The 14379-nt window shown below is 43.1% G+C and overlaps 1 protein-coding gene across 2 annotated transcripts in view; it reads right to left on the minus strand.

Moving 5' to 3' along the window:
* Window positions 1-12532, minus strand: part of kcnh1b (potassium voltage-gated channel, subfamily H (eag-related), member 1b) — a 47640-nt gene extending 35108 nt beyond the window's left edge. Inside the window, exons 1-6 of one of the 2 annotated variants that reach the window (XM_071504702.1) lie at window positions 12336-12532; window positions 5475-5598; window positions 5274-5380; window positions 4626-4754; window positions 4402-4520; window positions 911-1303 (exon numbers count right to left, since the gene is read on the minus strand). In XM_071504702.1, coding sequence (XP_071360803.1) covers window positions 911-1303; window positions 4402-4520; window positions 4626-4754; window positions 5274-5380; window positions 5475-5598; window positions 12336-12408 — 945 coding nt within the window. In that variant the 5' untranslated portion in view covers window positions 12409-12532. The remainder of the gene's footprint in view (window positions 1-910; window positions 1304-4401; window positions 4521-4625; window positions 4755-5273; window positions 5381-5474; window positions 5599-12335) is intronic. The other variant, XM_071504703.1, reaches the window with a different exon arrangement.
* Window positions 12533-14379: the final 1847 nt, after the last annotated feature.

Here is a 14379-nt window from a genome sequence, read left to right on the forward strand (position 1 = left end):
ACTGACTGAGTGCAGTGAAAATACAGCTCAGTGTGATGACTGTTGACTGCAATATCCAAAATGTACAGTGATATACTATTTTATTGCATGGTGGTGATGGTGGGTTTAACATTGTATTTTATTTGTTTATGTGTTGTTATTGTATTTTATGTGTCTGGTATAAGTGATGCTGCAGCTTAAAGATTTATTTGTCACATGCTAAGGTATAATGTAGAGCAAGCGAAGCAGTGAAATGAGGGTCAGACTCTGCAACAAAACTGTCAGGAGGGGAAATCATCAAGCTGTGTCTAATGAAGAAACAATCAACAAGCAGCTGATCTTGTTTGTTGATTTAAAGCTCCACAGTCTAAAGGTAGATGTCAACAACAAAGCAGTCACCGCCCTCAGCCACGCCCCAAGTCCTGCCCACCTGGACCCACCATCCAACCTTGCAGGATTTGGTTTTACCTGAGTGTTTACCTGAAATCTGCTTTATTTTTACTGGATCACTGTGAAAACAATCGACCAATCAGAAGAGAGGCTCAGTGAAACTTATTCAGTATGTATTATTTGTTATATTGACTGTTTCTATCTAAACCTATTGAAAAGCTTTAGAATTACAATTATACTATTCTGAACATCATTACTGAAAAATCATTGGATTGTTGACCTGATTAAAAAAAAAAAGAAAAAATTATATCAAAACAGTGTCGAGCATCAGGATACAGTAGCGTTTCCCTGTGTCAAAGCTTGACCACTCTCCACAAAAGATTGGCACATCCGGGCCACCATACCCTGACCCTTTCTTATGTCTGTGTACTTCTGTCTCTTCACTCAGCAGCCGCCATGTTTTACACATTAGCTCTGTTTACATCCTCACTGACGCTGTTTTCCTGTGACAAATTTAACAGACTGATAAAAGTCCACTGACCTCGTCGACGTTCTCGAAGGCGTTGATGACATCATAAGGCAAGCAGGACAGCAGGTCGATGACAAACCAGGTCTTGACGTAGTTCATGCGGATGAGTTTCGGGTCAGAGATGACCTCTCCGGCCGGCCCGACAAAGGTGGTGTGGAAGTTGAGGACGATGTCGACGAGGAAGATGACGTCCACGATGCTGTCCACCACCAGCCAGGTGACGTTGTTCTGCTTGGTCTTGAAGGAGACGTTGTAGGGCACCATGATGGCGGTGTAGAAGGTGAGGATGAGGATGACCCAGTCCCACGTGGTCTTGAAGAGGCAGTAGTGCAGGATGATGTGTGGCGGCGTCTTCGGGGTTTCCTGTTTGTACTGAGGCAAGATGTCTGAGCCCAGCTGGAGGACCTGAGACACACGAGGAAATATAATGAGCAGAGCATCAGGCTGCGGTTTGGCTCAGAGCTATCATCACCACAAGTCCTCCAGGTGATGAGGAGCTACTCAGGCCTGAACGTATAATTAAATACAAGTCAAAGACTCTGATGAAAATCAATTAGCGAACCAATGAAAGTCTCATAAAAACCAGACACCCAGGGAGTCATACATAATATAACCTATGGAACCAATCCTGTCAACTTGTGGGAATCGGGGGCGGGGCTAAATACACCTGAAACCCTGTTAGAAGCTGCTAACAATGTACAAGAAGAACATTTTATCTCTAGACTTTTCCCTGCCTAATAAACCTGCTTTGTTTTCACAAATCACTGTAAAATAAAATGCTGTCATGTGACCAGGGTCCTGATGTAGTGTACAAACAGTATCACCCCGTGAACTGCCCTAATCATGAACTAATTCATTACTGCCAACACTAATTATCTCTCTGCAGTTAATGGAAAGATTAGTCACAGCTAATTACAGCTGAAGAAGGTGTAAGCAGCGTGAGGCCTGTCGGCAGCGCACTGATGTTTGGGGAAAACTGAGGAAGTGCAGTTAACAAATCTTATTTTTTATCATGTGAATGGTTCGAAAGAAAACAGGAGTGTTTGTTAAACTAAAAGCCACCGGGGTGTAGGATTTTATTTTAGATGATTTTAATGGAGCTGGGATTTAACATAACTTCCAGCTAATCAGATTGTGAAAATCACATTTACAGATCGCTTCAATATAAATAACTGTAATTTCTGTATTACAGTTATTACATTTATTATGGTTACGCATCATCACAAGGTTTTCCCTCAGAGTCATTAGTGTCTGGTTCTGACTCCCAGCAGCTCTGTTTAGAGTCCTTCACTGAGAAATACTGTATGAGACAGTGAGGAGGTCAGGAACCAGCTCAGTGTAACTAACAGGACAACAAACACACAGTGATTACCAATAATCAATACTGAAAAGTATCCATTGTTACATTTAAAACAAAGTTGTCAAACCCTCTGCTGGTGGTTGTACTACCCCCATCGGTCACATGACTAAGCCTGGGCAGTATCCAAATTTTAAAGCTCCATCCAGTCTAAAGGTAGATGTCCATGTGTTTGTGATTATAAAGCAGGTCTAGGTTCTATATTAATACTGTGAAAGTATCAAAGCCTCAGTCCACAGAGAAATGCACACAGCCTGTATTCAGACACTGAGCCTTAAAACCAGCTGTCAGGACTTCTGGAACTTTGTGATGTCACAACAGAACAGTCACCGCCCTCGGCCATGCCCTAAGCCCTTTCCACCTGGACCCACCATCCAACCTTGCAGGATTTGCTTTCTCTGAATGTTTACCTAAAATGTGCTCTATTTTTATTGGATCACTCAGAAGAGTGATCCAATAAACACTCACATGTGATCTGGGCCCAGATAAATTACCTAAAACTCCAGAGACCTCATGCTAAAAAGCCCCACTCACTTTTCAAATATTCCAGATATTAAGATATTTCTGAACCTGAGATCAATGAAAGCCAAACTGGTTCAGAGTTCTTCAGGAGCTGTGGTCACTCAGGGAGAAACAGAGCCCACGTTCATTTTTAATAACAATGCGCTTGGCTCACTCTGAAAGCAGGCCATCAGTAAACAACAGGAACTACTTCCATCTATCAGCACGTCTGAACACTCTGCTCTGCCAAACAGCAGGAAGACACAGGGCATCAGAGGCGCTGTCAGCTGCTGATGCTGTTGGCTTCATTTCACATCAATCTAAATTTATCAACTTATAAAATAAACTTTCTGTACATTTCTATCTATTCTGTCTTGTGCCGTAGTGATGTGTGATATTACACATCACTACTTTTACTGGTCACTTGACGTCTCCAGTTGTCTGAGTAGACAGTGCAGTTATTTATAATACATCAAGTTCAGGCCTGTGCTCGGCTCCTGGCAGCTGGAGCGGATCATCTGTTACAAAGTCCACAACAAAAGGAAAGTTTCTCAGACGGCACAGGTGAGGCGGCCTACAGGGAGGTTCTGCTGGTGCTGCTCACCTCAGGATGTCTGGGCTCCTGGCCCCTCATTTAAAGGTCGCATATTGCATGAACTGAGATTTCCATGTCTAGGCAGGTGTAGGTTCCTTGTCTTATACATCATGGGACCTTTAACACAATGCAGTTTAACAGCAGCACAAAATTCATTCTCAGAAAATTACCATAAAGTTGAACCAAAACCTCAGTAAAACAATTTCATCACAAACTGAACATTACAAGTTTCATGACGGAGGATTACCTGCAGGACTGTTGCATCTGACTGATGTGGTGTTTCTCATAAACCTGACAACTGAGTGTGTGTCATTAACTCTGCCAAACATCTGTCCCACTTCAGACAAACACAGTTTGCACAGTACTGTTCTACGAGATAGTAAAATGTGTTCCTAATATTTTTCCACCCTCGTGTTTGTAAATGAAGAGGGCTACACATGGGAAAGTAATCCAGGTCAACACCACTGCAAACTACAGCCTCAATAATAAACAAAGTTAAATCAATACCACAGTGACAGTGTCAAACCAAACTGAACGTTACTGTCTGTGTAAACGAGGAGGATCTCAGTGAATACTGGACATACCGGACTGTTAACGGGTTTTGTTTTCAATTAACAAAGCAGAAACAGTTCGTATTCGTTCAGAAATGTTTTTATATTTATGCATCAATTGTCACCAACATCAGTTTCTCTGTGCATGTACACGAGATGCAGAAAATGCGCCATAAAGTTGCAGAACCAGGCATCATTTGAAATCTGTGACACAGCTGAATCAAGTCATTTCACTATCTGAACATAGTTCTCTGATTATTGAAACACATCCACCAGGCTGAACTGAATCAGTGGATGTTTACTTGAATTAAATCTCTCACAGATTGCAGCAGTGGCTTTGAAAGACTAGATTTTACCTTATCGAACAGACAAGATCACTTCACCTCCACTCTGAAAGGTCTTGGACAGAACCCACCGTTCTCTACCAACGTTTGAATGTCAACTGAAGGATTTTAGTTTCCACCAGGTAGAGGTTGTCTATGAGGTGAAAGGATCTTACCTCTGCCAGCCGCGAGTGCTTGTGCACGTTCTCTCCTTTATGGACGGCTGGAGCGAGCTGCTGAAGAACTCCTCGACTGCTGGTTAACGCACGAGTCAGACGGGCAAATTTACCCCAACCTGCCGATCACACAGAAAAACCACAGCATCACGGGACTGAAAGCTTGATGAAACATCAGTGAATACGTCAGAGTTTTTTTCAGAACCCATGGGTACGCCACCCACCTTTTGAAGAGTCGTCCTCAATTGGTTGCTTGAAGGCGGTGATGTCACTGAAGGTGCAGAGAAACAGGACGACTTTGTCCTGCTCGTTCCTGATGGGAGCGATCTTCACAAAAAACCAAACGGGCATCCCTGCAGCACAGACACAGGAAATCAGACTGATCCACAGTTCACCTTACTCCAATCACAGTGGAAGGACAGACACTGATCTTACAGGAACAACAGTGTGATATCAAAGGTAGCTGTGTATGAAATATGAGAATAACTTCCACAGATAATTTTATCATTTTAAACTTCTGATTTGATGCAAAGTTACAGCCACTACTGACCTGGATATATTTGCTTCCAATCAATTTCTTATGGAATCAAAAAATAACACAAGCTGTTCTAAATGAGTGAAACTGCTGATTCATTAAGCGGAGCAGTCCGACAGCTCTCTCCACTGACTGTTTCTACTGTCTCTCTGACAAGCTCAAACAGCTGAGAGGCCGCCAACTGCCAGCATGGTGTGTCCCAGTTTAGGACCTAAACTAGGTCTCGAGGTCTTGAGATCCTTGAATTTTCTGGGATTTTGGGGATTCAGGTCAGACGAAAACACCTTGTGAGTACATGACAGATAGCTATGCGGTACCATCAAAAACAGGCACTCACGGTTTTTCTTGTACATCAGAATCTCAAAGGAGTTCATCTCGTAGTTCTCAAAGGTCTGTCGGACCTTCTCGCTCATCTCCTTGTCTGTCAGCTCTCCGTACATGAAGCTGCCGGAGAGAAAACACAGCCCGTCCCGGTGCTTATACAGGACCCAGACACTCAGCTCTGAACCAACAGCAGTGTGTGGGTGTGTTGTTGTACCTGCAGGTGCTGCTCTTCTGCATGACCTCGGCCCGATGGTAGCCAGACAGTTTGCAGAAGCCATCGTTGCTGTAGACGATCGGCCAGTCGACGATCTGTGCGTTCCCCAGAACAAAGTTGGTGTCTGAGCACAGAAACCAGGAGGTTAAAATCAGACACATCCTATAACTGTGTTTTATACACAACAGGGCTGCAACTAACAGTTACTTTATTAATTATGCATCAATTATTTTTTCAATTAATTATTTGGTTTATAAAATTCATATAAAGATAGAGGGTCAAAGCTAAACCCAACACAGCTGTTGATTATCACAGAAGAAGAGAAAACAGAAAATATTCACATTTGAAAAGTGTTTGATTAAAAGGTCCCATATTGTACAAAGGTTTTTTGATTGTAAAGCAGGCCTAGGTTTTACATTACAGTTACAGGTGAACTAACCAATCACAGCTGATTTTCTTTTGGCTTTTGGTTGTTTTTAGTCAAGCATGTGAAAATTGTTTTGTCATCATTTTGTGGAGCTGATCCCGTGTGAACCAGGACTTATGACAACATAAGGCTGAGAGTGTTTGGTATTTTGAACACGTACTGTGTTCATTATTAATATTCAGTCTGGACACAACAGAAAAAACAGCTAACGGCCGATCACAGTAGCAACTCACGGACACAACCACACCAGATTACAGCAGCACAGGGAGGTTTATCTGACTGTACATATATATATGTGTGTGTGTGTGTGTGTGTGTGTGTGTGTGTGTGTGTGTGTGTGTTGTAACTGGTTTATAACACATTCATAACAACTGAACAGAGGCTTTGCAGCATCATTACCAAACTGGGGATTGTGGTTTGTGGTGACTTCTTTAAAACAGTGACACAGCTGGATGTCAAACTGTTTCTGGTACTGAGGGAAAAGTGTTCATAAATCTGAGCATCAAAAATTGTCAAGTACTCAAAGTCGTCACCAACTGTCTGTTTATAATCTTGATTTATTCTTTGATCAGATAGTTCACAATTAAAATTGAAATTTAACCATTTAAACCCCAGTCTGGACTGGATTTATTTCTCTTGGTGAGGTGAACTGCTCTGTGATTGTGTACGTTGTTAAGTTTACTTAAAGGTCCATCCAGTCTAAAGGCAGATGTCCATGTGTTTGTGATTATAAAGCAGGTCTAGGTTCTATATTAATACTGTGAAAGTATCAAAGCCTCAGTCCACAGAGAAATGCACAGAGCCTGTATTCAGACACTGAGCCTTAAAACCAGCCGTCAGGACTTCTGGAACTTTGTGATGTCACAACAAAGCAGTCACCGCCCTCAGCCACACCCCAAGCTCCACCCACCTGGACCCACCATCCAACCTTGCAGGATTTGGTTTCTCTGAGTGTTTACCTGAAATCTGCTATATTTTCATTGGCTCACTCAGAGAACAGTCAGCCAATCAGAAGAGAGGCTGAGATCCTCTCTTCTGATTCAGCAAATGCCAACTGTCCTCCAGTCATTTAAATCTTGTCCCTGGGTTTTAAAGAGCTGTTTGTCTTAATTTTTTATATCAGCTCAGTATGAAATTTGACTTTTGTGTGAAAATGAAGGAAGTCAAAAATGTTCTTGCTGAGTTGATGGATGAAAACATGCCAACACTGATATGTGGGCTGATTTGGGAATCGATATGATGACAGAAAAAAATTAAAGCCATCACCACCACATGTGCTGTTGCAATGTCAGCTACTGAGAGATCTTGGTATTCTGCTTAATCTTGGTATTTTAAAACCTATATTTATTTACATTTTGGCAAAATGCTGCCATTAATAGGAGCCATATGATCTCTAAGCAGCTCCTGTTAGCAGTGTAATCATGGATGTTCAGATAACTATCACTTCATTACTGTGATACTGAAGCAAACTTAAAAACAAGATGATTGTGAATGACGTTCTGCAGCCTCTGATTTCTCAGTGGATTTATGGAGGTGTGTTCTGAATGAACATCAGAGATAATGATAAAGTGCAAGTCACTGACATCAATATGTGCTCCATGTCTCTGTGGTCAACAGCACCTTTAACACTCACCCCACTGATAAACATAATTTACACATCTGAAATGAAAATGTTCACGTATCATGAAGTGATAGTGATAGATGAAGTGTATGCATCATGCAGTTGTTGTAAATGCCGTGTCCTGTACAGCACTGTCATTATTTCATTTGGTTTGTACCATAATATCAGAAAGCCTGATGTTTATATTTAGGTTGGACTTCCTGAATATTTCACATCGCTAAATTCATTTTTCAAACAAAAGCCTGAGCTGGATGCCTGCACAGAGGAGGATAATGTGTGCAGTGCAGCCTGCAGGCTTTAACATGCACCAAAAAAGCCTCCAAGGACTTTGACTACATGACTGATCCAATGCAAAATACATGACATTACTTAGTGTCACGTAGTAGGGATGGAGATTTGTTTTGAAAAGGGAAACAAGCACAGCAGTCACAACACAAACAGACGTCAGTCACATTTAAATGCATGTTGATGTTGCAGCTGAAAGAAATTTCTATTTGTGACATATTTTAATCAATTTCATCATTGTTTAAACAGATTTCTTTTTATGATTCTTTCATAATAATATAATTGTATTGATAACTAATTATAGTGGAACACAGATTATCCCTGACAAACAAAAAACTTCGCTTCACTGTAAATGTCTCTGTTTACTAGTAAATGTATTGTTTATAACAGACTCTAATGTCGTTGTAAGCAGATGTGTTGAGAAGCTCTGAGACTCTCTTCTGATTGGCAGACTGTTTTCTCAGAGATCCAATAAAAATATAGCAGATTTCAGGTAAACACTAGTTGGATGGTGGGTCCAGGTGGGCGGGGCTTGGGCGTCGCTGAGGGCTGTGACTGCTTTGTTGTGATATCACAAAGTTCCAGAAGTCCTGACGGCTGGTTTTAAGGCTCAGTTTCTGAATACAGGCTGTGTGCATTTCTCTGTGGACTGAGGCTTTGATACTTTCACAGTATTAATATAGAACCTAGACCTGCTTTATAATCACAAACACATGGACATCTACCTTTAGACTGGGTGGAGCTTTAAACATAAACTCTTACAATGTTATTATAGCTGCTTTACAAGTACTTATACTACTTATAGTATATTGTATATATATACATTTATAATGCATTATAAAGTCTTTATAAAATGTTTGTGTACTGCTTATTTACTCCAAACCCTGTGTGAGGCTGAAACGTACAGTGTAAATAAAGTAGCTGCACAAAACTGACAAATTATTGGACTAATTGCGATGATTCCTAATAACCTCTGTGCCCCCACGACCTTCCCTCCAGCACCACCATCAGGAAAAGTTTTCCCTTCTCTTGTTGTGTGGTGTAATGAACGGTGCAGCCTCTCGGGGCCGCAGGCAGCTCTGTGGAATTTAAAGCTCGATTTCATCCTTTGTAATTTAATTAACTGGGTGAACTGGACTCAGCAGCAGAACATCATGTTAATTAATTGTTCAGCTGCAGTTTATCATTACAGTGAATTAAACAACAGCCTGACGGCCACTAATCCAACAGCCATGAGCGCTGACACTGCTGGTCAGTTCAGCTAAAGCACGAAACATGTTTCCGTATTTCCATTAACAGGACTGTGTGTGTGTGTGTGTGTGTGTGTGTGTGTGTGTGGATATAGACACATACTGTATGTACAGCTGTCATGTGAAAACCTTGTCTGTTTACTTTCAGTTAAAAGTGTCCAGACAAAATAAAAAGGTGGGGGCACAGCCACTGTCACATCACATATAATAAACCTCACAGCAGCAGGAGACAAGATTTAAAGACTTTTGTAAATTAATTTGAAGACTCTTGAACACACTCTGAGTGTTTTTGTGAGTGAACTGAATTTAAGAGATGACCCTCTGATGAAATGGGTTTGATAAAGTCATGAACATTATTAGAGCCAAACTGAAGTTCATTAACACTTGTGTCAGAGAGGAGTTAATTCAACTTTATGGTCATTTTGAGGCTGTAGTTTGTTGTGTTATAATGCCTCATGTATGTACTTTTCATTATAATACAGTATAAAATCTAAACATTAAAGTCTTCACTTACAGGTGTAGTATTAGTCAGTGTTAGAACAAACTCTCCTATAAGAGAGAGAAAATGTGCAGTTTCAGTTTGGCTTATTGGCCTCAATGTAAATTTTATTAACATAAAATGAGACTCTGGCCTCCACAAATCTAAAAACTTGGTCACAACCCAGAAAAGTGTTAAAGGTTAAAGAGCTCAGATTGTCCAAAAAAAAAAAATTAAGGCAGAAAAATGACCATTTGGCTTCATGAACCCCTCAGAGACTGTATGAAAATAAGAAGCTACAAAGAGAGAGAGGGAAAGAGACACAAGGTTTCACACAACAGCAAGGATTATACACACAAAAACTCCAATTAGACCTGCTGTGTGTGTGTGTGTGTGTGTGTGTGTGTGTGTGTGTGTGTGTGTGTGTGTGTGTGTGTGTGTGTGTGTGTAAGACAGGTCAGTGGATGGGGAGGGATACATGAACACAACAGTATGTGGAAACACTGGTCTGTACCTGTCTGTCTATGTGATAATGTCCAAACTGAAAAGGTGAAAAGAAAAGTGGTTAAAGGAGCAGAAACAGTCGAAGCAGTGAGAACAGAGCCGAGATAAAACTAATGCGCTTTCATTTCAATGACCTCAGGAGGGGCTGAGGAGCCGCGACGTCAGGAAACAGCTGAGCAGACCTCCTGAGGGTCAGCCGCCCTGCTGGGGCTGCTCGGTGTGATGACTTCACTTTTTACAGTGTGCGGAGCCAAGCTAGCAGAGCTACTGGAAGCTACCGGTGCCTGTGTCGAGCTTGCTCATTGTTTTTGTCCCTCAAGAGCAATGAAGCAAATATGACTGAGAATTTATGGCTAATTTTAAGACTTCTGTCGGCCAGAAGAGGAAAAGCAGCACAAACCAAACTCTATTCACCTTCCTTGTATTGAAGTGGAGGCAGAAATCTAAAAGCCTGGACAAATAAAACCAACTATCTCTGCACAGAGAGACGTCACCAGAAGCAATTATGAAAATAGGATGTTTTCTGTTTTGAGCTGTCTGCAGTTTGCAATACTTATTATTACATCAACGTCACATTATGTGATGTCACTGCACCTCCCAGCGCAGTGCCAAAGAGGTTTAAGCACGGCACAGATATGCTAATGATGCTAGCCATGCTAACTAGCTGCTAGGTACCATTAAGCGGCAACTAGTCTGAAAAATGAAGCATCAGCAGTGAAGAGCTGAGAGCTGCAGTTCCTCTAACGACCACTAGAGTCTGGCTCCAGCAGAGAGTCAGTCCCACAGACTTTACAGCAGAAAGAAACATGTTTACAGCCTGGTACAGAAACTGTTCTGCTCTCTAGAGATCATTTCCTCCTTCATGACCCCTGCACGGCTGAATTTATACAACTCACCTGTTTACATTTCATTAGGGACTAAATGATGGAGAATTGAGGGCGTGGCCTCTTTGAGTGACAGGTGGGTGAACGTATGGGTGAACATTTGAACAACTTAAAAGTCGCGCCTACTTAGACCCCCCCCACCCCCACCCCCACCCCGCAGCCTGTCAGGTTTTGGGGAACTGACCCTTGACTTTCCCACAATGTTTCTGTTGTTAACTTTTAGTTTCTCAAAACCCCAGAAAATCTTCAGATGTTGTTCATCAGTTATTTAACGTCCACAGTCACAACCTCCTGTCACGGTTACTTTAATACTGTCTGGAGCTTATTTTTAAATACAGACCTAGATATGAACAAAACTTTAAGATTACACATGGATTCAGTGTTAATATAAAACACTGTTTAAATATATGAAGCAGAATACAGAGGACTAATTAAACCAAGGTTGCATTAACAACTAGACAAAGTGAGGAAGTGTCGGAAGCCCCAGCTTTACTCTGCTCTGTCTCTGTCGACATGATTTGACTGGTTTGTCAGAGATTTGTGCCACTGAAGCAGAATATCAACTGAGACACCTTTTGTCTCGTAGAGAGACTCAGTCAGAATGTAGTTCTACACTTCAATCACTTTAAACTGTGTTTGTTTGTTGTAAAGGTGAAGTTCATCAGACTGATAAAATATTTTTTATGCTTAAAGTGATTAACACAAAGAAAACCTTGGGAAACTTTGTATTGTTTCATCACAGGGGAACTGTAAAGCTGTTGTTTATCTTCACGAGCAACACATATAATACCTGCAGTTTTTCTCTTGCACTGAGGCATTAATAATCTCAATCTCAATCTGAAATCTTCATGTTTACTTTAACAATTGATTGGTCGGTCAGTGGATAAAGTGCAAAATACCCACAATTAACATCACCCATCTTTTTTTTTTTTTTGGTCAAAAATGCAAAAATATTTTATTCTCACAAATAACCATGAAATAATATCAGTGAATTTTTGGCTTTTTTTAATTTATTTTTTTATTCAAGGATTATCAGTGACTTTAACCAATTATTAAAATGCATTAGGGGTCCGTAAGCAGATTTTTGACCCGAGGCCCCCAAAAAGGTTAATGCAGCCCAGCCTGAGGGTCCGGGCCCAGAGATTTGAATCCCGCTGTCCTCAGTGGTTCTGCTCCACCGCAGCTCGGCTACACGGAAGAACCAGCAGCTGCTTAACACCAGTAAACGGGCCGGTGCTCAGAACCGAACCGGTTCCGGCTCCGACCGGAGGAGCCCGAACAGAGGAGCAGCCCGACGGTCGAAGACCCGAACCGAACCGAACCCACCCGACCCGACCCGAGAGACGTTTCACACAACAAACACACGAACATCTGAAACCCAGGAGCCCGAACCGGACAGAACCGGATCCTACCGTTGGACCTGCGGACGATGTTCTCCAGGAACGTGTTCTGAGGGGCCACGAGACCCCGCCGTCCTCCCGCCATCCTGCAGCGCGAGACAGGGAAGCTCACATGTCTGATGCTGCACGAGCCCCGCGCGCTGTGGAGTAGGAGCTCGAGCTCTGTCTCTCCCTCTCCCTCTCTCTCCCTCTCTCTGCCTCTCTCTCCCTCTCCCTCTCTCTCCCTCTCTCTCCCTCTCTCTCCCTCTCCCTCTCTCTCCCTCTGCCTCTCCCTCTCCCTCTCCCGCTCTCTCTCCCTCTCCCGCTCTCTCTCCCTCTCTCTGCCTCTCTCTCCCTCTCCCTCTCCCGCTCTCTCTCCCTCTCCCGCTCTCTCTCCCTCTCTCTGCCTCTCTCTCCCTCTCCCTCTCTCTCCCTCTCTCCCTCTCCCTCTCCCTCTCTCTCTGCCTCTCTCTCCCTCTCTCTCTGCCTCTCTCTCTCTCTCACTCTCTCTCCCTCTCTCTCTCTCTGCCTCTCTCTCCCTCTCCCTCTCTCTCCCTCTCTCTCCCTCTCACTCTGCCTCTCTCTCTGCCTCTCTCTCTGCCTCTCTCTCTCTCTCTGCCTCTCTCTCCCTCTCCCTCTCTCTCCCTCTCTCTCCCTCTCACTCTGCCTCTCTCTCTGCCTCTCTCTCTGCCTCTCTCTCTCTCTCTGCCTCTCTCGCTCTCTCTCTCTCTCTCTCTCTCTCTCTCTCTCTCTCTCTCTGCCTCCCCCGCTCTCTCTCTCTGCCTCTCCCTCTCTCTCTCTCTCTCTCTCTGCCCCCCCCCCCCCTCTCTCTCTCCCAGCAGGCTTGTTATTGGCAGATGGCTGCAGCACGAGCCACAGCGAGGCTGAGTGTGGTAGAGAGAGCTTAGAAAACACTGGGGGAGAGAGAGAGAATGGTAAAGAGACACCTGCAGATACTGAAAGAGAGAGAGGTAGCAGGTATCATTACATCACTCAAGTGAAAGTACTTAAAGGGTCAGTCCATCCCACATTTATGAAAGCATATGGTGTGTTTACCCCCACCTGTGGCGAGGGTGGGGCATCAACTCAAAGCAGGAGCCAAAACGATGAATAATAATAATAAAGGAATATTTTGGCACTTTGGAGAGTTCTCCTCTTCACTGTCTTGCTGGGAGTCAGATGTTCTGGAGTCTGAAGGCTTAGGTTAGTTACTGTATATGATTTATTACCCTATAATGATAAATCGATCGCTTAGCTTAGCATAAAGACTGGAAGCTGCAGCCGTCTCTGAAATCTCTTCCACAGATTCTCTTTACGTCGTGCGTGACGGTGAACAAAGTGTGAGAGGAAACCAGAGCAACAGAGAGAAAATATAAAGAATCTGTTTCGACTGACAGGAGCTAGCCCAGCCCGCTAGCGAGTTAGCAATTAGCTCATCAGCTACAATCATTCTAGCCCTGCGAGTATTCACCCAAATATTTCAGAGTATGTGGATGAATGTCGCTGGGCCGACCCTGTGTGAGCAGGACTCACTGGTTCAACCTGAACAGAAAACATTTCCCTCAGGAGTCTCTGCTGGTTTAGCTCAGGGCTGGAAAACCAGACTCACGAGCTGAAAGATGTCGCGAATCTCAGGGAAACTGTCGGTTCATCGCCACCGGTGACCTTTGGCACATACAAGTAGTCAATATATTCTTAAAGTACTGAGTATTAATTAAGGATTCTGATTCTGAAACTGAGGACCAGAGGGTCAGCAGGGGCCCACAGCAGCAGGGGCCCACAGCAGCAGGGGCCCACAGCAGCAGGGGCCCACAGCAGCACGTCTCTGCAGCACAGATGAATAAAATATAATTTATATGTATATATATATAAATCATGAGCAGGACCTTGTCTTTGCAGAAATGTCTTTTTCTAGATATTACACACCGTCAACACTAGAACTGTTTTCCACTGATGGTTAAATTACAGTAAAACTCTCCGGTGTCCTGGGAGACGTCTCGGTGGAGGAGAGCCTCAAAACCCCGCCACCAAAAAGCACCTGCGAATCAATAAAGTAAGAGGGAGAGTTTTCTTCTTC

The sequence above is a fragment of the Trachinotus anak genome, unplaced genomic scaffold (assembly GCF_046630095.1).
Source record: "Trachinotus anak isolate AG129_WGS33_773 ecotype Australia unplaced genomic scaffold, CSIRO_AGI_Tana_v1 ptg000019l, whole genome shotgun sequence".
NCBI classification, from domain to species: Eukaryota; Metazoa; Chordata; class Actinopteri; order Carangiformes; family Carangidae; genus Trachinotus; species Trachinotus anak.